The sequence below is a fragment of the Prionailurus bengalensis genome, chromosome F2 (genome assembly GCF_016509475.1).
Source record: "Prionailurus bengalensis isolate Pbe53 chromosome F2, Fcat_Pben_1.1_paternal_pri, whole genome shotgun sequence".
Classification (NCBI taxonomy): Eukaryota; Metazoa; Chordata; class Mammalia; order Carnivora; family Felidae; genus Prionailurus; species Prionailurus bengalensis.
The window spans coordinates 20,288,307-20,311,881 of NC_057353.1; the positions used below are offsets into that span (position 1 = coordinate 20,288,307).

Below are 23,575 nucleotides of genomic sequence, written 5' to 3' on the forward strand. Positions count from 1 at the left end.
CTTTCCTTTTGACCTTTACTCTTTTCATGCAAATAGAATTATACTTTAAACCACATCAAACAGAAAAATAACTATCACCCGTATCAAAGAGTTCTTTTTTTTCTTTTTTTTTCTTTTTTTAGAGAAAGAGGGGGAGAAAGAGAGGGAGAGAGGGACACAGGGAGACAGGGAGAGAGAGACAGAGAGGCAGGCAAAGGGAGAGGGAAAGAATCTTAAGCAGGCTCCACGCCCAGCACAGAGCCAGATGTGGGGCCCGAGCCCCACGGCTGAGAGTCTGACGACTAACCGAGGTGCCCAGGTGCTCCCCTCATAGAGTTCTAATGACAAGATTCATGATTCTTCCTTTGTAACCTACTCTTGTGTCTAATATAATGAGTTGAAAATAAATCTAATGTTATACATATAAAATGTTAAAATATGTTTGGATGGTTTAAATCAATTTATTGGTGTTTAAATTTCAAATAATTAGAAAATTTAAAATTCAGGATTTTCCTTGGTTGATTTTGATTTGTTATTTTCTTAAATGTTTATTTTTGAGAGACAGCACAAGTGGGGTAGGGGCAGAGAGAGAGGGAGACACAGAATCCGAAGCAGGCTTCAGGCTCTGAGCTGTCAGCACAGGGCCTGATGCGGGACTCGAACCCACAGAACTGTGAGATCATGACCTGAGCCGAAGCTGGATGCTTGACCAACTGAGCCACCCAGGAGCCCTGGTTGATTTTTACTTTTAAAATTTTTTTTTTTTCAAAGTTTATTCATTTTTGGGACAGAGAGAGAGACAGAACATGAACGGGGGAGGGGCAGAGAGAGAGGGAGACACAGAATCGGAAACAGGCTCCAGGCTCTGAGCCATCAGCCCAGAGCCCGACGCGGGGCTCGAACTCACGGACCGCGAGATCGTGACCTGGCTGAAGTCGGACGCTTAACCGACTGCGCCACCCAGGCGCCCCGATTTTTACTTTTAAAAAGTACGTATTCAAACTGATTTTCAAATTTTAATCTTTGTCATTTTAAGAGCTGACCAAATTCAACTGTGGGTCAGTCTAGTGACTAAATGCTTTTTAGTCTTTAGAAAGCCTTGCAGGAACTTCTTGGTTTCATATTCAAAAGAAATTGGCTCTTTAGATCTCCATAACTATGGACAGACACTGTTTGAATTCATTGAGCTTACATCAGAAGAATGTATTATGCAGTTTTCCCCACTAGAGATAATATTGTTGTGCTTGTGTTTATTTCTTGTTAATTTCTGGAGTACACATCTAACATTCATCTAATTGTCTTAAGTGTACTTTAAATGTTCTTCATCAAGGAGACAAAATTCAGAATGTCTACTATAACCCCTTTGGCTGTTAGGCAATAAAATCTGACAACTATGGCATTTTCTTCTGTAGTCACGTAGGTTGTGGAAGGGACAGATCTGACCACATAAGTTCCTGATCAAATATTTCCCCCTCTTCCCTAAATTTTTTAAGCTTTAGTTCTCATCAAAAGTTCTTCCAGTCCATGTCTACTTTGTTAGGCCTGATTTCTTCACAACAGAAAGAGGAATGCCTTCCTTTAAAATGCTTCGCCAAGATACTTCCAAGTTTTGCTTAGGCATCTATTCGAATGCTCAAATTAGCCACATCAATTTGAATAGTTAGTTTAAACTATTTCAGGCAGAAAATGAGTCAGAAAGATTTTTATAAAAGTTCTACAAAATGAAAATTGGACTTGATTTCTTTAATTTTTCATTTTTCTGGTTTTATGAATTTTTCATGTGTCAAATCAACTTGCTCTCTGAAGGAAATATAAAGAGCACATGCATTTTAATAACAAGTATTTTGATAAGTTACAAAACATCTTTTCAAAAATTTAAATAAGAAGTGCAATTTTACCACATTTGCCTAACAAAAAATTGTTAAGAAATGGTAAAATTGTTACAAAACGGTTATACAATTCTGCCACATTTGGAGGAAAATTTTCAGGACGTTACCAGCTTAAAATATGGTTTGCCTAGTGGTGCCAGATAAGAAGAAATTCCTTTCAGAAATTCCTTATAATTCTGAACCCTCATTATAACCGGCCCAGTAGCATCAGAGAGAACATCAACACACCCCACTAGGCAAATAAGTACATAGCTGAAAACCTGGGGGGTTCCTGGGTGGCTCGCTCGATTAAACATCAGACTTTGGCTCAGGTCATGATCTCGCGGTTCGTGAGTTCAATCCCCACATGGGGCTCTGTGATGACAGGCTGGAGGCTGGAGATGGCTTTGGACTCTGTGTCTCCCTCATTCTCTGGCCCTCCCCCACTCACATTCATTCTTTCTGTCTCTCAAAAACAAGTAAACATTAACAAAAACAGTCGGTAAACATTTTGGAAATTTTTCTGTCACTGCTTCCTGCTGGTGACGAAATGACGTAGAAACAAATGTTGTTTAAATACTCTGCCCAGCAAAGAGCTCTATTTTAGGTATAATAGCACGATCGAAGTACTTCCTGCCCTTAATAAGTTAGTGGTAGGTTAAACACAAACTTGGTCAATGGCTCTTCTCTGAGTCAAAATAACAAGACAGTTAAGTGTACAACTCGGGCTCCCTAAGAGTTCACCTTATTAAATAAAAAACTTAGATTCCCTGGAAATGAAAGAAAAACCTTCAACAAAGCGGTCCAGCAGTTAAAAGGAGATACAATGAATCTGTTTTGGGAATAGTGAAGGAGAGCAGGAGGCAAAAGAATCAGTGTTTTTTCCTTAAAGTAACGCGTTCTAACTTTGATCTAAATTTAAGTAATGCATACTTCCTGTGGTAACTTTTCTTTTCAAGCTGCAATGTTTTCAATGTTAAATTTGTTCTGCAGTATTTTTTGGTGGAGTTTTATTTTTAAATGGGAGTGAATGGAGGGTGAGGCCAGGGACTGGGTTTCATTAAGAAAAAAATACTGTGGGGGGTGTGTGTGTGTGTCTACACTGCTTTTTGGTCCATCCAAATACTGTGGGGTGTGTGTGTGTGTATGTGTGTGTGTGTGTGTGTGTGTGTCTACACTGCTTTTTGGTCCATCCAAATACTGTGGGGTGTGTGTGTGTGTGTGTGTGTGTGTGTGTGTGTGTCTACACTGCTTTTTGGTCCATCCAAAATAACAGATTTGTGCTCATTACACCCGGGCTTTATGTACCCTAGGTGAGATGATTCTGATTAGAAAAATGTTTCCCCTGAGCAACAATTAGACATGGCAAGTGACTCAAGAACTTTAAAAACAAATTTTTCTTTTCCAGTTTGCCTGAAGTTAGTGTAATCATATACTAAATATAGAAATGCCAAGCAGTGTCCCCCTTCCCTGACCCTCTAAGTCCCCAGGGCCTCAGGCCTGGGATAGAAATAAATCCTGTGTATGGAGGGAGGGGCCAGCCACTAAGCTAAGGTGGCCGACACGGGTCACCATCTTGGCCTCTAGCATGTGTTAGGGAGACCTGAGTGATAGTATGTGTCTGCCACTAGCTCTGTATATTCTAACCTAGTAAACCTCAAGAGATGAAAACATTTATAGGTGTCAGTATAGTTTCACACTATACTTTATCCAAGGTTTTGCGATTACCTTTCTGCTAAAACTTTCAGTTTCCCCAATTTACTTGAATTTACAGCATTACAGAATAGCTGTATTACAGAACCCTGCGCTGACCTCTAAGTTTAAGGATTAATTATCAAAGATGATTATAGAATTAGGCTGTTTCCCTTGTGAAGGACAAAGGTTTAGAAAATCCTACCTGTTTCATAGGAATGGCAGCAGCTGCCAAGACATCAAAGTGAAAGAAACAAAGGAAGCTAAACGCTTAGAACCATGGAGTGAGCCCAGCTAGCAGGGCGAGAAGGGCCTCAGCTTTCCTGATTCTTACTTTCAATCCTAGCCCTGCCCCAGGGCCAGCCTCTGCTGACTCAGCGGACTTCAACATTCTAGCAGGGAAGTGCTGCTCTCTTCTCTCCCCATCCACACCCAGTCCCCCAAGATGGCGTGTCACACAAAGTATCCCCTTGAAAACCAGATTTCAAGACAAATTAGTGAACTATTTTAACTAGAAAGGCCTATGCAGCTTCTTCACTTGTTAACCAGTCAGTTAAAAGGTTTGAAGTACAGGGCAGTTCCCAGGGGTTAGACAGAGTTGATAATGAAGGGTGAAGTCTTGGATCATTAACCCAGACTTCACGGAGTCCCCAAGAAACACCTTATGCCAAGCCATCATGTCAGAAAGAACTCTTTTTTCTTTTAAATGATTCTTTAGCATTAATCAGAAGTTGTAGTAGACAATAAAGAGAGGTACAGCGATCTTCATTAGGTCTGAAAACCAAACGCTTATCTTTAAGAGAGAGCAAGGTAGATGGGAAATAATTTAATTAAGTCTGTCCTAACAAAGCCCAGTTTCAAGGAAGTGATTATCTCCAATCAGGCGTCTGCTAGTAACAGGGTCAGCAAACTACAGCTGGCCTGTGGGCTAAATTCTGCCCACCACCTGTTTTTGGATGGCCCCTGAGCTAAGAATGGATTTACATTAAAAAAAATTTTTTTTAATGTTTTACTTATTCTTGAGAGAGAGAGACAGAGCATGAGTGAGGGAGGGGCAGAGAGAGAGAGAGAGAGAGAGAGAGAGAGAGAGAGAGAGACAGAATCTGAAGCGGGCTCCAGGCTCTGAGCTGTCAGCACAGAGCCCGACGCGGGGCTCGAACTCACGAGCCATGAGATCATGACCTAGGCCGAAGTCAGACGCTCCACGGACCGAGCCACCCAGGCACCCCTGGATTTACATTTTTTCATATTTGAAGAAAAAATCCAAAGAAGAGTATTTTGTGACACACGAAAACCGCAAAATCCAAATACCAGCGTCTGTATGTAAAGCTTTACTGGAACACAGCGTGCTCATTTGTCTACACAGTGTCTAGGTCTCTGGCTGTCTTTGCGCTACAATGACGGGACTGAAGAGCCGTGGCAGAGACCGTGTGGTCTGTGAAGCCAAAAATATTCACCACTTGGCCCCTTACGAAAAAAGAAAAGAAAAGAAGAGAAAAGTCAGCCCAGCCCCGGCTCTACAACAATGTCGCTCTTTGCTAGACAGGAATATGTGGAACAGGCAGCTGAAGTGAGAATGAAGTCTGTTTCAACGTCAGGACAACAAAGCAGAAGGCTTATTTGTCTCTAGTCACCCGAGGCCTCCAAACGCCCCTACGAGAAGCCGTGATGGGTATGGATTAGTACACTTGGGAGAGCGCATTACAAACTCACCTGGTCGCTAGGCTCAAAGCTCATCTCCTCCTTCTCAGTTTTCATAGCTATTAATTTTGTGTTACTGGCAGGGTCTGTCTTACTGTCCAGTCGCTCAAGTTTGGGGGTTATTTCTGGTAAACCAATATCTTTAGTATCGTCTTTATCTAGCAAGTAGCGAAGTAGTGCATTCTCTTTCTTCTTGGGGCTCACGGGCTCTTGTTTAATAGTCACTTCTGAACCAGGGGCTGTGTTGCCGGCCTCCTGGCTCAGTTCTTTGCCTGTGGCTTCTGCCGTTAACTTGGCCAAGTCCACAGGGGAACTGCTGTCCTGCAAGAGTCTGTGCAAAATCTTATGCTTCTCCTTGAGCGAGGTTCCATGTGTCGACCCAGAACCAGGCAAGCTGCCCGTGGAGTCCTTGTTTGTGTCCGACAAAGAGCTGGATAAGGGCGAAGGCTCCATCTGGTCAGATTTGGTGGTCAACAGCTGTAGGAGTTTGGTCTGTCCTTTGCCGTCATGCAGTCTACTCTGTCCGTCAGATCTCTCGCCGCTCACAGCCTGGGGCATGCTGGGATCGTTTGCTTCCTTCTGCTCTCCCGGATGGCAGCTGCTCTCTGCTTGACCAGTGGTACCTTCAGATGGCTCCCCGTAAAGTCCAAAACAGTCTTTGGAGTCTAAGCTTCCCATCTTGCTGAGTGGGGGAGGATTCATATTAACGGGGGAGTTTTGCAAATTGCCCATTTTTAGGTCTGGTGAAGCCAACGATGACCCCAGTGAGACCCCGTGCCCCTCGCTGAGGGCCTGAAGTGCGTTGAGGGAACTGTTGGTGTAGCTATGGCTATTTCCTGTGCTGCTGCAAACTCCCACAGGGGAATGCAAGCTTCCTGCGGGGGAAAACTGACTGGGCGGGATTCGAGGGCTTCCAGCCACTCCGGGGCTCATGCGATGCCGTGGTGAAAGCATGGAGTTGGGCTGTCCTGGATTCATGCCAGGGCTGCTCTGTGAGGGACTGTTCATTTTGAGTGCATAGTTACTACCCTGAGGAGTGGTTGCTTGCATGCTCGACACATGGTTCATTCCCCCAGAACCACCAAACCTGCCCATGGGCATGCCCATCTGCTCCTTCGGGCCATTGATGGGAAAATTTATATTGCTACTGAGGGTCATGTCCTGACCTGGGTTCCCACTGCACATGGCCTGATGGGCAGGGCTGCTAGAGCTAATTGGATTCAATGGCTTCCCCATCGCTTGTCCAGTCAGATCCGGATTCATTACACACACATTCTGCTCTCTGTATAATGAGGAAAGAAATATACAAGAAAAAATACTTAGCAAGTTGTTATTAGTTTAAGAAAACGAGATGGCCTCTTTTCTTTAAAAGAACAGAGTACGTTTAAAGGACCGATAACACTCTGATGAAACAATCTGCAATTATGGACAAGACTGAACACGCGTAGTTTTGGACCAAGAGGGATGTTTCTCAGTCAACTCATTAAGATGTCTGCGGTTTTACAGACGGGCTGTCTTTAAATCTGACTACTACTGTTTCAAAATTGTAATTACCAGATAAGACATTAGAGGGGTTCCAAGTCCACAGTATCTTTCTCATTTAATGGTATGTATATTATCATGAATAACTAAGAACTTGTACCGTCTTAAAGGAAGGACCCAAACGAGTGGAGCTGTCTTCAATTATTTGCCAGATTCTAATTCCTAACAATAGTCATATCTGGAAGCCCAGAGAGCTCTGAGGTATACTACTTGGCTCAAGACGAATAGCAAACTGGGTGGGGGTGGGGGTGGGGGTGGGGGTGGGGTGGCTGGGGGACTCATCCCTAACTATTAGAAACTCCACAAGTTCTAGAGCCAATACAGTTACCAAAAGCATTTAGGATTAGATCACCTTGTCTAAGAGATCCCTCTCCAAGTCAAAGTGAGAGCTTCCAACAGACAACCTGGGACAAAACTTCAGAGTGACCCTGGTCTGTGATCTTACTTTCCCAACACCTAGACAGCTCCCATCCACTCCCTTACTAGTGACTAAAAGCAGGTTTTCTGAGCTAGATGATTTTCCAAGTCCTATGAGCTTTAATTTACAGCCTTGGCAGTCACTTGTGAGTTACCACATGTGTTCACAAATCCAAACAAAACAGGTTTCACAAATTGTCAAACATCAGCTTTCACTTAGGGGGGTGAAATTTGGCACATCTGTAATCACTTTCAAATTGTTTCAGTTTGAGGTCAGATTTATTAACAGTTGGCAAACAGGGCTGCCCATTTTTTTATCCCTAAACAAGAAAGTACATAATCAAGAAATGTAATAAAAGGGGACTCTTTAACCAGAGCAACTTTATATATCTTCTGACAGTAGCTCATAAACTTTTATATAGCACACCCATAAATATTTACATAACTTGAAATGTAATCATTTTCCTAAATTTGTGCTCTACAACAATATAGTTTATGACAAATTCATTTTAAAATCAACATTCAATTTTCTGTGCTTTCTTTTTTTATGGAAATGTTCATTACCTTTCAATTTAAAGGCTAACGTCAAGAAGTTAATTTAAGCCTGAGAATAAAAATCTAAAATATTGCCTCTGAGTATATTTGAGAGTTTTAGATTTAAACACACAGGACCAGCAATCATGCCTCAATACTCCCACCCTGCATGGGTCACCGCTGGGAACTGATCGATTTCCCTTCTCCGACCTACCAGGCGGTCGTGCCAGAGCAAAGCCGGTGCTAGCCTATATTCTTCCGGCTGCCTTTTAAAAGTCACTAGTATTAAGACGAGAATTCAAAGTATAGCCCTCTTCGCTGGCATCATAAATAAGCTTTTAGCCAACAGTTAATAGCAACTCAGTTTTATATTTTACGTGCCCGGGGCTGATTAACGGCAATGTCTGACAAGGCTGGAAAGCTCTAGGGTGATCTGTTGCTTCTGTAACACTTCTCTTGACTTGGGAAGGGAAAATGATTTTTTTTTTTTTTTTGAAAATGATTTCTTATAACTAGGATTACCTGTGAAGCATATGTAACGATATTACAAGCTGAGGTTCATTAGTAGTCTGAGAACGGATGAGTTTGCTCTTCGTTTGTGCAGCAACAAGAGTGCCATCGGACAAGGAAAAACGATAGATTTGACTGAATGCCAATCCTTGTCTCAGCACTGTGGGCAAGTAAGGAAACAGAATGCATGTTTAGAAAAAAAAAAAAAAATCAGAGAGTAGGGGCAGGATAAGATATAATAACAGTAATAAACTTTGTTAAGTTGAAGATTTTCCTACCAGCATGTTAAAAAGTTGTCAGTAATAGTTTATGATATTAAAACATTACAGCATTTTAAAAGCACATTTTTTTTTTTTACTCAAAATGCTAACAAATTCAATATATTGTGTTTTTTTGTTTTTTGTTTTTCAAATAAGGCTTATTAGGCCCTCAAGCTAGGTTCTTTTTAAAATCTTCAGGACCATGGCGAAAACGAGTGTAAACCATTGATTAGCTCAAAACAAGTTTCACAATGATCTCTTTAAAATAAACAGTACAGTGCACAGACAGGATATCTTTAAAGTGTAAAAGTTGCCTTTAATTTCCCTCTAAGCTAATAAAAATATTACAGTAAAATTTGTGACGTTAAACGCATCCTCCGAACATTCATCTTGAAGTTACGGACTGTTCACCATCTCACAGTACTATTCCCCAATCTGTTGTTCAGTGTGTAAGAAGAAGTATGACTTCTGTGGATGGGACAACAGGAAGCAAAAGATAAACAATCAGAAAAATCTTTTCAGAGGAAAAAAAGAGGCTAACCAGAAAACTGAAACAATAAAAGCGGAATGGTTTAACTTCTGGATACAGAATCTGTTTCCACTTTCAAGACAACAGAAGAAAATGTATAAATCAACGAGGTGAAAATAAGTTCTCTTACAATAAAACTTCAGGTTTATCTTTTAGAACAACTGTATTTTAAAACTGTCAAATACTACATATTGAAAAAGAACATTTCGGCTCAGAAAAAAAAGGAGCCATATAATTTGGTTACCCTCTTAAACCATTTTAAGAAGCCTACCGTGTTTTCTCGCATCCTCTTCTACACAAATTTTGTGGGTTGAACCGCTAGCCCCAAGACCAGCCAGAACCAGCGCGTTCACGACCCCACAAAATTGCCTCGAGTGAGTGAGTGGAGGGAGGGAGCTAGAGAGTCACTGACGCACAGTGTGGATTCTGATTTTTCTTGGCAGAATTTCACTTCGAGCAATTTCCCCCATGAAACCCCCTCCGCAGTCTCAGGTACACGCAGCGTTTGGGTACTACTTTGTGCCGTCAACTGCTGCACGAAGCTACTGCAAAGTGGGAGTCCTGGAAATGAATCACTGTGCTTATGTGCATCTTGCTTTTGCGCAGTATGTTCCTAAAAGGCAGAACGAATACAATCTTTCTAACGGGACTCCTGTTTCGAATGGCTTAGGATTTCAGAATTTTATCTGACCTCGGCTGTGACCCCTGAAGGTTATCCATTTCATTTGGAAATACGTCAAACATCTCTACTACTAAAGTAGATACGTTTAAGCATACACCTGGATTTCTTTAGCAAGCTCTTCCATTTCAACACAACATTTTAGGAGATTTTTACTCAGTGTGATCGATTACCTTCGATCTTACCTATTTCGTACATTTTGGAGTTTCCTTTCAGTGGGTCCCGCTTGTTTAAACCTACCACGGTGTCTGGTACATTTGTGTAAACCCTTTTGTTTACAAAGGGAGGCCACAGAGTTCCGTGTAGGGCATTGCTACTCAGGACTCAAGGATACTGACCATGTTTGCTCGTGGTGATTTCTTGTTCTTTGTTGTTACTATTTTTTAAATTTTAAACCAGATCTAGTGAAACAGTAGGTTAAATACTGATTTCTGCCAAGTGTAGAACCTCTATTTCCTCTTATTCTTTCCAACTTAAAAAAAATGCTGAAAGACACAAGGTTCTGGATTGTGTGCTTATTTCTGAGAAGGATAAAGAAGATGAAAAAGATGAATAAGATGAGGAGAAAAGTAAGGGAATGGGGAGAGGGGTCATTTACGATTTGTACTTTTTCATCAGCGGTCTTAAAACACAGAGTCTAAGCACACACTACTGGTAAAACGCTAAGGTCACAGATGCACATTGAAGGGAAGAGGACAAACTAAAACTCTGTTTTCAATGAGGAGTCGGGATGTTCTTTCTGCCAAAACGCTGACAGTCTGCCCAACCGAGCTGCAGGGCACACTCCGCCGCCCCTCGTCCCTCACAGGCACGGTGGCTGCTCCCTGGGGAATCCAGGCCCACTAGCCAGGCGCCCCGCGCCGGACACACGGCGTCCATGGGGGCAGATCAGGAGACTAGGTGAAGAAGAGGTCTCTCTCCCCCTCCCCCACCTAGTACTTAATGAGGAAGAGCTAAGGAAAAGGCATCTTTCCCCCCTTGTTCTCACCAGTATGACAAAACAGCAGAATGCACTAGAGGAGACGGGATTCTGTGCAAAGAACTCTGGCAGCGGCACGACAGGGGGACTGCCAGGAGACACCCCAGATTAAGCTCGGGTGCTGACCAGTCACTTCATCTGCGTCCGCCTTCCCGTTGATAACTTGAGTTCCTGACGCCTGCCCACAGGCTGTTGCTAGAAGCAACAAGATACAACAAAGAAGGACAGCGTCGGACAAAGGCCAGGTGCTCGGTGAGGGCTGCTGTTATTACTGACACAGGACTTTGAAGTCTTGGCTTTGGCTCTAGCGGTCCTGTTAATTACGGTCTAGTCTAGCTGCCCTGTGACCTCAGTCAAGTCCCCTCATTTTTTGGAGCCTTCGAGAAATACCTGGGCCGTCTTCGGCGGTCATCACGTGGAAGGAGGGCCGGGGAGACCCCTATCAGGAATTTAGCTGCTCTTGCACATTTCATTTCGTTCTTACTTCCAGATTGTCTTTAGGACTCAGGTATTTCTTTTGATATTAAGTGGTACCTGATTATGTAGTTTTCTATATACAGAAGCCTTAGGATCAGCGAACATGACCTTTTTCCCTTCCTTTTCTTCTGTTTTTATGAAATTATCTTCTAGTCATCTCATTCTTCTGTCCCACCGAGGCTACAAAGTTTTCCTTTAGATGGCAGCATTTTCTGGGCCGGATGATGCAAAGTACGTATGAACACAAAAAGTCAACAGACCCGAGTTTCCTGAGGTGAACTTCAGAACCACTGTTTCAGAGAAAGCTTCCACAGGAAGTAGTAACACAGCAAAATCAGCGTCAAGAAAAGTACCATGCAGAGATGCCTACCTTCATGATGATGCCTCTTAGCATAGGACACAGATTCCCCTTCATGCTGCGCATGGAACTTCTGAATGCACCTTCTCACCAGGTCCTCCCAGCCTGGCTTCATGGCTGCCCGCATGGTGCTGGTATCCAGTGACGTGATCTTGCCTAGTAAATTACAGCAAGCATTATACCTACGTACTCATCTATTATTTACGAAAACGACTAACATTTTAAAAGATAAAATTTACTTATTTAGAACAGGTAGCACACAAAGGGTAGACAGTGAAAATAGGTGCCCCCCCCCCCCCCGGCCCCTTCTTCCTCGAGCTCCTCAAGGCTTCTGCCCCGGTAGCAGTCACTATTCCCAGCTTCTTTGTGATCTTCTAAATATATTCCTTACATTACAAATATGTAGCTTCTACAATGATTTCTTTGGTATATATATTTTTTAATCTGTTTGTTTGTTGATTTATTGAGAGATTGTGTGAGCAGTGGTGAGGCAGAGAGGGAGGGAGACAGAGAATCCCAAGCAGGCTCCACACTGTCAGCACAGAGCCCGACACGGGGCTCGAACTCACAAACCGTGAGATGGTGACCCGAGCCAAAATCAAGAGCCTGACGCTTACATCGACTGAGCTACCCAGGCACCCCCGGTCTTCTCTGGAAAGAAAATTTACCTTGGAGATCTTGGCGAGTAGTAAAACTTTCTGATGAGGGAAGACCTGGTCTTTCCTTCATGGGAACTCTTCTTGCCACACAAATCAAGCAGGACTGCAAATCTTCAATCATATACATTTATGGTTATCATAATAGGCTTTTTCAGTGATTCAAACAAACTCAAATGTCTTTATGATAACATGACCTTGTAAATCAGCGAAGGAGGGAGTGCCCAAACGCTGTGTGCCTCTGCCGCTCACTGGCTTCATGCTCTCCTCCCCTGAGTGGGAAGCAGCTGGGGGACAGGATAGGGTGTGCCGTGCAGGGTCAGCTGCTGAAGCCACACGACCCACGCTGCGAAAGTACACCCACCACGCTAGCATTCCTGCCCTGAAAACTACCTGCTCAGCGATGGACGGAAGAGCGTGTAATCCTTTCTCACAGAATGGCTGATGGGAACAACCAGCTTAGTTCAACATAAAGTAGACAAATGGCGAAAACTAAAACCTGATACTCTGCTCTGTCGAGGGTTTGCTCCTTGAGTTTTTGGTTCACCACGATATAGGAAAGCTAGATAGACCTTCTACCCAGCTACGGAACTACCCCTAGAATGGCAACGAGCGATTTAACGCAAAGAGTATAAATGGAGTCTAGATGTGAACACGAACGAAATCCTAGAAAGTGTGGCAGGCACCAGGGCGGCCGCATTACAGTTGGGAATCTCGGCCTCGGCTGGTTTCTCACATGGCCAACGCTAGGCCTTTATTCCTCACCCACGTCGACTGTTTTATTCATCTGTGTTCACTTCTAGAGAACACGGAGATGTTTTATTTATCTTTGTAACAAGCGGAGCACATGGTGTAGCTCTTTTAATTTCGAAAATGCTGGATAAAAGGTTAAAATGATAGTCTTCATCTCTTATGTCATTGATTTATGATTATTCATCTTTAAATCTGGGGAAGAATTTCTCTAAATCTATCTAGTAATGGTGGGTATCACAAATATAAACGTAATCTTCATTCTCAACATAATAAAAGCTAAATTTTTGAGTACTTGCTATGAGGCAGACCTCTTTTTAGCTGCTTTAGAGGCTATCAATTCATTTAGTCCTTGTGAGAACTCTACGAGGCAGGGATAGTATCACCTCCATTTAACAGAGGAGAAAACCAAAGCACGAAGTTTAAATAATCTGCCCAACACCATACAAAACTAGTGAAGCCAGGATTCGAATCTGAGCACACCATGGCTCAGAAACCCCACTCTTAGGCCATACTGTGTTAATTATCTAGAACCAGACTTTAAAGGTACAAAAGTGTTTAAATACACAGCACAAAGTCACAAATTAGGTCAGTTACGTCTTTTTTCTACCACTTTAAGAACAGTATCCTAGATGGGTGAATTAGCAGCACGTACTCTGTTGCATAAAAAGAAAAAAAAATCCCTCAACATTGCATACCTAGGGAAAAACTTAGTTTTGAAAAATTATGTCACCTCTGAGAGCCCCATTACTTTTCAATAAAATTTAAATTACAAATTACTTGCATATAAAACCAAATAACTACAGAACTTCCTCAACTTACAATGGAGTTATGTCCTGATAAGCCCATCTTAAGATGAAAATACTGTAAGTTAAAAATGCATTTAAAACATCTAAACTACCAAGCATAACTTAGGCTAGTCTACCTTAAATGTGCTCAAATACACACAGTCCACGGTTGGGCAAAAATCATCCACCACAAAGCCTATGTTTTAATAAAGTGCTGACCATCTCATGAAATTTATTAAACACCATCCCGAAAGCGAACAGCAGAACGGACACGTGGGTATGGAATGGTTGTGAGTGTACCGGTCGTTAACCCTTGCGATCGCGTGGCTGACTGGGAGCTGCAGCTTACTGTCGCTGCCTGGCATCCTGAGAGAGCACTGTAGGCATATCGCTAGCCTGGGAAAAGATCCGAATTCAAAACTTCAAAGTATGGTTTCTACCGAATGTGTATCCCTTTCGCACCAATGTAAAGTTAAAAAAAAAAAAAAAAAAAGTAAGTCAAACCACCGTAAGTCGAGGACGTTCTGTAGTATTTAATGCCAATCATGATTCAGGCATATTCGTTTAATCCTTACTACATTCTGATACTGATACTCTTGACTCCCCTTGATGAGAGGGTAAACTGTAGGCCAGAGAGGTCAAAAAACTTGCCCACAGTCACAGAGTTGGTAAGTGGCTGACCTGGCCTGTCTGACTACAAAGCCCACGAGGTCTCCATTCGCCAGCGCTCCTCCACACCTCCTCTCTTGCTACGCACGCAGTAAGCATTCTTCGGCACTGCTTCACATTAGACAGTGACCCTCTGCGGCGTGGCGTGGCTCGCTTGGAGGGCACGGGGGTTGGACACTAATCAGCATCTCCTTAGGGGGGGTGGGCCTACGAGCTTGAAGTCCTCTCCATTCCCCACTCCCGTCTCTAGCCTCTCTCAAGTATCATTCTATCACACACACCATATCCTGGACCCTGCATCCACGGATAAACTAGATGGAATCCATTAACCCCTGGAAAGTGTATGAAACAAGTTGTTTGTACTTATGCATTTTTCTAGGGCTGTGCCTCACAGTAGACATTCAGAAGAGTTTAGGATCCCTGGGAGGTTTAGCCACTAAGAGAGCTTCTCTAGTTAGGCAGCTGCTAGTCACATGTGGCTATGCAATCGTAAACTTAATAAAGTAGAAAAGTCGGTTCCCCATTTGCATTATTGAAACACCAAATGCTCAACAGCCACATGCAGCTAGTAGGGGCTGCCCTGGACGGCCACCACCGCGGAACATTCTATCGGACAGTGCTGTTTTACAGACATAAAAATTGAATTCGTCACAAGAATTAAGTAGGTGAAAAGGATAAAGAAACCACGTCTAAATTTTTCTTTGTGTGGCCACGAGTTTCAGATAATGAAGAGTGAAAGAAGTGGCACAGGAGTAAATACACAGATACATACGAAATATCCTGATTTTGCCCTACCTTCTCCTTCTTCTTTGATGGACTTTGGTTGAGAGACGGCAAAGCACTGCATAGTTTCATATTTCTGATGCGCTTCCTGGTTGTCGTGACCTTCCTCTTCGGAATCAGGCAAAGGTTTTACCAGCATCCGGCAATTAAAGGTATGGCTGTTCCGCCTGGGAGGCTCGCCAGACCAGGATCCCCCGTTCACTGAGTGAGGCGAGAGCAAGCCGAGAATTACCAAGGAACTAACATCAGACTCACCGCTGCCGAATTATCAAAATGATGCTACTGTTTTAACAACCTGGGAACACTCTTGGGATTTTCAAAATAACTTTTACACTTCTTACCCTTCACCCTGACTCCTTCCTTTCAAGCGCAGGCCTTGGTTATTCATTACTAGCATACAGTTCTTTCTTTTTGTGTTTCCCTTGCTTTGGTTTCTTGGAAATTTAGTTCCACCTACTTGTATTCTAGTGTTAGATATGTTACCCCCTGCTCAAAAATCTGTAGCTGGCACCAACTGTAGCATGCATGAAGTTCTTTAAAAGGATTTGGACCTTACAAGGATAAAAGTTCTTTTAAAAGGTCAGGAAGAGGAAAGCCACTCAAACTGATAAATCAAATCTCAGCAACCAGCCGCGTCGTATCCATCTAAGCAGATCTCCCCCGTGGGCCAGCACGAGCCTCCCCCACGGTCCTCCAGACTCGGTCCTGTGCGGACACCTTTGGTCCTGCGACCTTCTCTAAAGTGTTCAGCTGCCTCTATTTCTCCCACCCAAATGTAGCCTGCTCTGAGGCCAAGATCCCTATACTGCCTCCTTTCGCAGATCTTTTCTTTTATAGAATTTTACAGAAAAAACAATTTTTTTTTAAAGTTTATTTATTTTGAGAGAGAGAGAAAGAGCGAGCAGCAGCGGGGGAGGGCAGAGAGGGACAGAATCCCAAGCAGGCTCCGCACTGTCAGCGCAGAGCCCGATAACGGGCTCGAACCCATAAACTGTGAAACCAAGAGTTGGACGCTCAACTGACTGAGCCACGCAGGCGCCCCGAATTTTATAGAACTTTTAGTGTATATTTTGTAACTTGACTGTTGAATGACTCTATTGTAGCTTTTTTTTTTTTTTTTTGGTTTCATGTACATTTCCTCAATTAGACTGAAAACTCCTTGCAGATGCAGTGCTCATGTCATTTATTTCTTATCAAATGAAAGACTACTTCACATGTCTTCTTCTGCTTTGGTGTCCACACTCAGAAGTGTGTGTATTACATCAGGAGAGAGGTAATGACAGAGGAAAGACTACTTTTGGGGAAATGCACTAGTGAATCAAGAGAAACAAAAGAATGACTGATTTTGAGGATTCCTGTTTCTGGATCGCTGGATCCACTTTCTCATTCTACGGAGGAGAAAACTGATGAGAAAGATGCTCAACTACTAGAAGAGCTGGAATCTTTTCTTTATTCTTCCTTATGCTCTAAGAAATATGATGGCCAGTAGGACAATGAAAGGGGGGATCACAAAAAGGGCCAGCGAGAAGATCAGCAAACATACCCTCAAAACTCACTAGCTGGAAAACACTTAAAAGGACATCTAGGCGTTCTGGAGAATGCAAGGCTAAACCCATAGCCGCTGGGCTGTGAAGGAATGGACAAGAAAACACACTCTAGAAAGAAAAAAGGGAATTTCAAGTTAACTGCAAGAAGCTGTTCTAGAATTATAGAAGGAGTCACAGCTAGCTTTATGCGCCTCGGCAGACGTGGGGGATCTGTGTCACCGTCAGCGTTTCTGCAAGCTCACCCACGAAATGGAGACTTACACAGAGAAATCAAAGAAGAAAGAAAAAAGAGTTCTTATTACCTCAGGTTAATAAGGAATCTTAAAATATAAAAAAAGTACAATGTGAAGTAAGGAAAAGAGCTCTTCAGACAAGTGGATTAATAATACCAAATTAATAAGCATAGGTCCTTTGAGGAAGTCATAAAATTACTGAAGAGATTTGAAAATATTAGTTACTTGAAATGAGAAATCCTATTTTCTTGTTCACTTACTAGAGAATATAATAAAAGAATCTCACACGAGTATTCCTATGTTTTGTATTACTGTTGCAGTCACTTTGAACAAAGGGTTATCGTAACCAAGGAAAAGAGAGCCATAATGGAATTTAAAAGGGCCTTCTTCTATTTACTGTGGTTAACAGTAAGACCAGCTAATAGAAACAATTTGGAGGAAAAAAAAAAAAAAAAAAAAGAACAGAAATACTTGCTAACTCAGGACCTGACCTCATTCTGTCCTGAAATATGCACTTCCTTTTATCTGTGAAAATGTTCTTAGCATCATCAGTCTAAGTGAGAATATTAAAAAAAAGAACCACTCAGTAAGTGGGAACGGTGATGCCCCGGAGCAGCGGCTAAGGTGGGTCCATGCTGTGAACCGCCCATGTTCCGATGTGGCCCTCAACACTCTCGGACGCTCCCGGACAGCATCTTCCAGATGAGGTGGAGTCAGGGATGTGAAACGGGGTAAGGAGGCAGTGTCTGAGGGGGGACACCTGCACAGCCACCGGAGCGTCTGGGAAATGAAAGGGCCCATTTAGGGCTCCCAGGCTGATAGCATTTGAACCTCTATATGCCACTTGTTCCTTAACATTTTATTTTTAGAGTACCGTATGCACCCACACGCGTACTCCCTTCACAAGACGGACTCAGGGTTTTGTTTCTGTGAAGTCAAATTCTCAAACTTCTCATGACCTTCTGCTTCTTAATCATGGGGAAAAAGCACAAAGCAGGGTCGGCTGGCACTGGATAGAGAGGGAGGCAATGTGGCACCGTCTTAAAAAACCACAACACAAACCCCATGAAAACAGTTGCCACAGGAGTACTTTCCATCTGAATTCTCTTCATGTACTTTAAAATTGAGGATCAAGACAATCATTTGTTCAAGATCACGATCTGCAGATGCCCCTTTCTCCATGACTTTTAAGTTTAAACACTTAATCTAAGCATCTCTAAAAGTACCCAGTTACTGACGTAATACAGTGCTACTTTACCCTCCAACCAAGACCACGTGTGTATGGGGGTGGGGGGGGGGACCCGGCAGACCATCATTTACCTATAGACTTTGGCAGCAGGTTTTTGACAAATTCAGTGTGGTCCCCAACATGCAGGATGCTATATACACTTTTGTTCATCAGCTCCTCTTGGTTATACCTTAGGTACTGTGTCACATTTTCTGAAACAAATACAACGTTGCCTTCCAGATTCACCACAAAGAAGAACCCATCAAGGGCCTGAGGGAAAAGGCGCAAATTGTGTTAGACACGATACAACAGAAAATCATATGCAGTTGTTAAGAAGGGCTGATCCCATTAAGGGAAATGTACAATTCACATATAGATAGAAAAGAGATTTCTCTCTTGCCCCTCTCTTAGTTTTTAGGAACAATTAGCACATTTTCTCTTGGTGAAATTATTCCATCTTAGTAAGTGGGAGAGAGCCTAGATCAGGGTTTCTTACCGCACACTAAATGACCAACATTACTCTGTTATTTTATCAGAAGATAATAATTACTGCCAAGTAAGTACAGCCATTTATCTATATTTTCAAAATTATATTGGTGGACTCCACACGGCCCGACAACAACATTTATGTTACCAACCCAAAACAAAGTAATTATGTTGTACATGTACATGTTTCTCATGTAATACAATGGGAGGAAGGGGTCATTGCTAATTTCCCCTCAGTTTAAAGAGAAAAAAAATTAAACAAACCCCGATTTGATTACCTTTAAAGCTGCCAGGGTTTAAACGGAAAGAATTACAAATGATCTCAAAAGCCAATCCTTTTGGTTTGGGGAAAGGGTCTGCGAAGTGTCTCTCTGATATGGCAATGGGGACCACAGGTGGAGATGTGGCCAGCACTGTCCCAAGACTGGAAGGGGACTTCACGTTTGGATTTTGACAGCGAGAACTGGAAAGTGAACTAATTGTGCCCTTTTCTACTACTTGTTCTCCAGGTCATCGAGATGCAGGTCCCTAGTCACCCAGATAACATTAGTGCTTTCCCATAACGTGCGCTTGGCCTCACTCCCTGCTGTTGTCATGCCAATCTAGATTAGGGAAGGACAGAAAGGCTCTAGGATCATTTCAGGAAATGAACATAATAAGAATAACTACTGAGCATGCTCACTGTGCCTTAAACACATTATGTCATCTTAATATTTACAACTCTGGAAGGAATGTCTTCTCCAATTTACAGAGGAAGAAACTGAGATTCAAAGAGGTGAGGTGGCTCGTGTAAGCTCTTGAAACTCGCCAGTGGCAGAGCTGGAAAGCTGGAATCCAGGTGGACCTGACTCTACAGCTCATGCTCGTGATTGCTAAGCGGCAGAGTATTCTATTTTGATATTTACCCCAGTCTTTTCCTACCATGTTCACCTTGGTGAGGCAAAAGTTGAGAGTTCAGGGAGTTTTTCTTAGTGACTCCTCCTTTCCATTTCTGATCCTTGCTTGTCAGATCCTGTTTTATGGATTAGGTGAACCATCAGGACTAGAGAAGGCTTGATATTGATCAGGTGTACCTCGAAACAGGGTCAGCTGGTTTACCCAGTTGATGTCAGTTTCTCCGTGCTGTGTGTTTACCACTGTTTTTAACATGAATGTTACATGTGTATGTTGATACAACAATGTGTATGGATGGGGCATGAAGTATTTACTTTTATCCTAGTTTGCTTTCTCCTTATTATTTAACAGTTCCTATTTTGTGAGCTTTTTGGGAATATATTCCATCTTTAATTCTATTTTCTTCACAAAACTAAGTGCTCTCTCAAATTAGAAATGACCATAAGGCACCAGTGAAAAGCTTTTTTTTTTTTTTAAATATAACACCATTCGGTTTTAAGTTTTTCTTAAATATTCTGTCAGGTTTTACCAATTGTATAACTAATTTTGCGGGGCAAAGCAAGACTGTAGGGAGATGGCCTCCATAATAGGCTGGCACCAACCCCTAAAAAACCTTGTGTGAGTATGTGTATGCAGGTGTACGTCTGGGAAGGGTGAAGGGAAGCAAGTCAGCTGTTTAGTTATGTGCCACGTATCCTTTTAAACTAACTGCTTCAGATATACATTCACAGGGATTTTCATAATTATATTAGTTATAGTTCACTTCTGAAAGTGCAAACAGCTTCTCACATGTTTTGTACCATGATAAAAAGACTGATTTGTAGCATAGTATAACTGAAAGATGAAAGTGTTTCATCTCATGAGACTGTGTTTTTTTTAAAAGCACACTATGATATGCTCTGATGAAAAAAGCTGACATTTGGTTTTGTTGCCTAGCAACCACTATGCTATGATGTAAGCATGAGTGTGCATCTATGCCTAGGAACAGCTCAACGGGAACAAGTTTTCCCTGTTCAAATTATTCCATGTAAACAGGGAAAAACACTTAAATTCAAACCTTAAGTCACTAGATTCAGGCATTAGCTCTCTAACATATTCAGCACTAAGGTCCTGCTGCTCCACAAGTACTCAAATGAGTACAATGAATTCGCTGAAGACTACTTTAAAACAGCAAACACGCTGGCTGGATTTTACGAGAGAAGGCCTACTGATACCCAGCCATCGGATATCTGTAATCAATGACCGTGCGCTCAGAGGGCTTTGCATCACAGCCTTGGGGTTACTCCAAACATTTCGCTTTTGGAGCTTCAAAAATCTTCCCAGAAGTGCTTACCCTATTTTAACCTTCTCCCATGCAAGGAATAAACACAGATATATGAGAATTTCCTAATAATATAATAATCTAATAATTCAGATTATGATTTTCAAACCAATTTTGTTTATAATTCAAAAAACGTTCCCGGGAACATATCTACTTTCATCTAATTCTAAATAATCCACCCTGTTAGAGGTGTCTTATCTGTTTCTAAGAACCAAGCAGGAAGTAGCACTCTCTGGCCTTCCTTGTTGACTCTGGAAAATCAGGTTAAGTGTATTCATGCTTTTTCCCTGAAAATTGTAGTTGGATACTGTCAAGCCAGCGATTCAAGAGAAATAAGCAAGGGGCCACACGAGGTCACTTAAAGCCTTTTGGCTAGCAGGTCCAGCTCCAGGAATTCCGTCATTTCTAAATACAAGGACTGGGTCAGATGGTCTTTACTTTTTTTCAAAAGTCCCCCCGCCCCCCACCCCCCGCACTTCCACCTGTGAGATAAATTTTCACAGAGTCAGATTTTCTAAGACAAAAACAAAAACAAACCCACGATCATAAGCGCCAGCTAAAATAAAGGAGGGCAACGACTGGTTACCTTCGTTTTAAAAACCCTAATTTCTCACATACGTACGGCTGCTGCTGCGAGTCGCTGCTCCCACAGTGACAACGCTGCCAGGCTCCTGGCCGTGCAGTACTTTGCAGTCTCATCCTATCGCCAGCAGAGTAAATTATCCTGAGAACTGACATAATTTATGTCTCCGGGCTCCTCTGCTTCTTGTTATACATTCGCTGACATTTTTTTCCCTCATCTTACCATAGCCCACATCTTGAATTTTAATTTTGGAATAGGTACAGCAAAGCACTCGGCGTTTAATACTGTGCTAGTTCATGAAATAGGAGAGCTGGACTCTGCAAATTCTAGACAGTATTCTGGTCGTAAAACTTCCGAAAGTTAATCAGCAACAGGGAGTTAAGACTAACCACTACATTGGTGATGCTTATCTTAATAGTTCTGCCTTTACTTCAGTTCTCATCTTTAGGAGAGGAGCTGGTTTGAAGCAGCATAAGGAAAAAGCCGAAGCCTCTACTTGGTCCTCAAATTTTAACCTGCACATATAGGCACGTGTACACGGCATAATATAAAACCTAAAAATTGGGGGAACATTTCAAACGGAAACTCTATCGCAGAAGTTAATGGGACTTGTGGACATGGTTTTCCAAAATGAATGCTCAACTGGCAGTGAAAGTCTGTCCATTTGTATTCTAATCTAGTCCGCTTAATTCTCTATTATCGCCCTGAAATGTGTATGTGCTGAAACGAGGAGCTAGATAAATACGTGTTAGCAAGCTCAACAGGCCAGCGGTACCCCAACCTCAAGACTGAAAATTAAGCGTAGATTGTCCTTACGTTACATTCACCTGAAAATTAAACATAATAATGTGAAGATCAACAACACCATAAAGTACAGAGCGAAAATGAGGGCGTGCTACCTCAAGCATCATGGGCCCCAGCGCATCCTTGTCGATGACGCCCTGCCCTGTTGATGACACATCTGACTTCTGTACTTCATCTATGTTGGCAGCTGCTGCTTTCTCTGCAACAAACAGAAGCGTGAATTCAATGGTGCTGCTTTTTCAAGGACAGAATGACACAGAAACATTTTTATTGTAATGATTTTTTAAATCTCTAGTGGAATCAGACGTGGCTATAAAAGAGTTAGAGTACATCCCCACTGCCGCTGAATGGGGGAAACTGCTGGAAACAGGAAGCAGAACATTAACTTTTCACCTCCAGAACCTGTGGCTCAGATCCCCTCTCAGGCAGTGGCTAAAATGAGTTTAGTGGTCTCATGCTAGTCCCCGACGAGCCTTTTTTTTTTTCTAGATGACAAAACCGCCAAACACTATGGCACAATTAGTCTCTGCTCAGGGGACTCTGCAAACTAGGATAACGGAAGGCCTGCTGTTCAGAATTCGGTAGCACATTCGGAGACACATCTCCACGTGTTTGAAGGAACAAACAGGAGTCCTAGCTTGCTACCGCTGCCCTCAAGTGACACGCTGTAACAAGTGCCTCGTGGGCTCTCCTACTGCTCCACCTCTCATCACATTCACAGTTAAAGTGGCCTGAAGGCTGGCGGTCCCTGTCTGGTCGAAGGCGCTGAACGATTTCAGGCAGAGACCACAGGCACCCTATCAAGCCCCTAGAGTTCAGGGGCCGCCCTTTTAGGACAGGAGGCACAACATATGCTCCGGCTTACAATGTACCAGGCAGCGTTCAGGCCTGGAGGGCCTGGGGAAATGCCCCTCATGGATAATTCTCAGAGAATAAATAGATGTCCACTCATCAATACTTATGCAAACTAGTTATTTCAAGAACGCCAAAAAAAGTTTAAAGCATAACGGATACGTATTGTCAACTTGCTAGGAAACAACACAAAAACAATGTGCCAATTATTTGCACCTGAATAAATTATATCCTTGTTTACACTGAATGTTATCATTGTAATTAAATGCAAATAAAGAAAACCGTAAATCCGTTTAGTACCTAGAATCAACCTGCTCTCATGACCTTGATAAATTTTGCGGCTGCTGCGGCGGTTTCTTTTTTTTTTTGAAAAAAGTTTTTACACGGTATTCTAAAAATCTGGAAATCTGAATTTGTACCTGAGAACCTAGAAAATAATTGGGAATCGCAGGTCCT

At 42.5% G+C, this 23,575-nt stretch overlaps 1 protein-coding gene across 9 annotated transcripts in view; it reads right to left on the reverse strand.

Annotated features, from left to right (window-relative positions):
* NCOA2 (nuclear receptor coactivator 2) overlaps window positions 1-23,575 on the reverse strand; it is a 293,750-nt gene that overhangs the window by 40,559 nt on the left and 229,616 nt on the right. For all 9 annotated transcript variants that reach the window (XM_043601182.1, XM_043601180.1, XM_043601175.1 and 6 more), the window contains 7 exons: window positions 22,363-22,466; window positions 18,272-18,449; window positions 15,184-15,372; window positions 12,194-12,295; window positions 11,538-11,681; window positions 8,256-8,403; window positions 5,253-6,522 (listed from right to left, as the gene is read on the reverse strand). In XM_043601182.1, coding sequence (XP_043457117.1) covers window positions 5,253-6,522; window positions 8,256-8,403; window positions 11,538-11,681; window positions 12,194-12,295; window positions 15,184-15,372; window positions 18,272-18,449; window positions 22,363-22,466 — 2,135 coding nt within the window. The remainder of the gene's footprint in view (window positions 1-5,252; window positions 6,523-8,255; window positions 8,404-11,537; window positions 11,682-12,193; window positions 12,296-15,183; window positions 15,373-18,271; window positions 18,450-22,362; window positions 22,467-23,575) is intronic.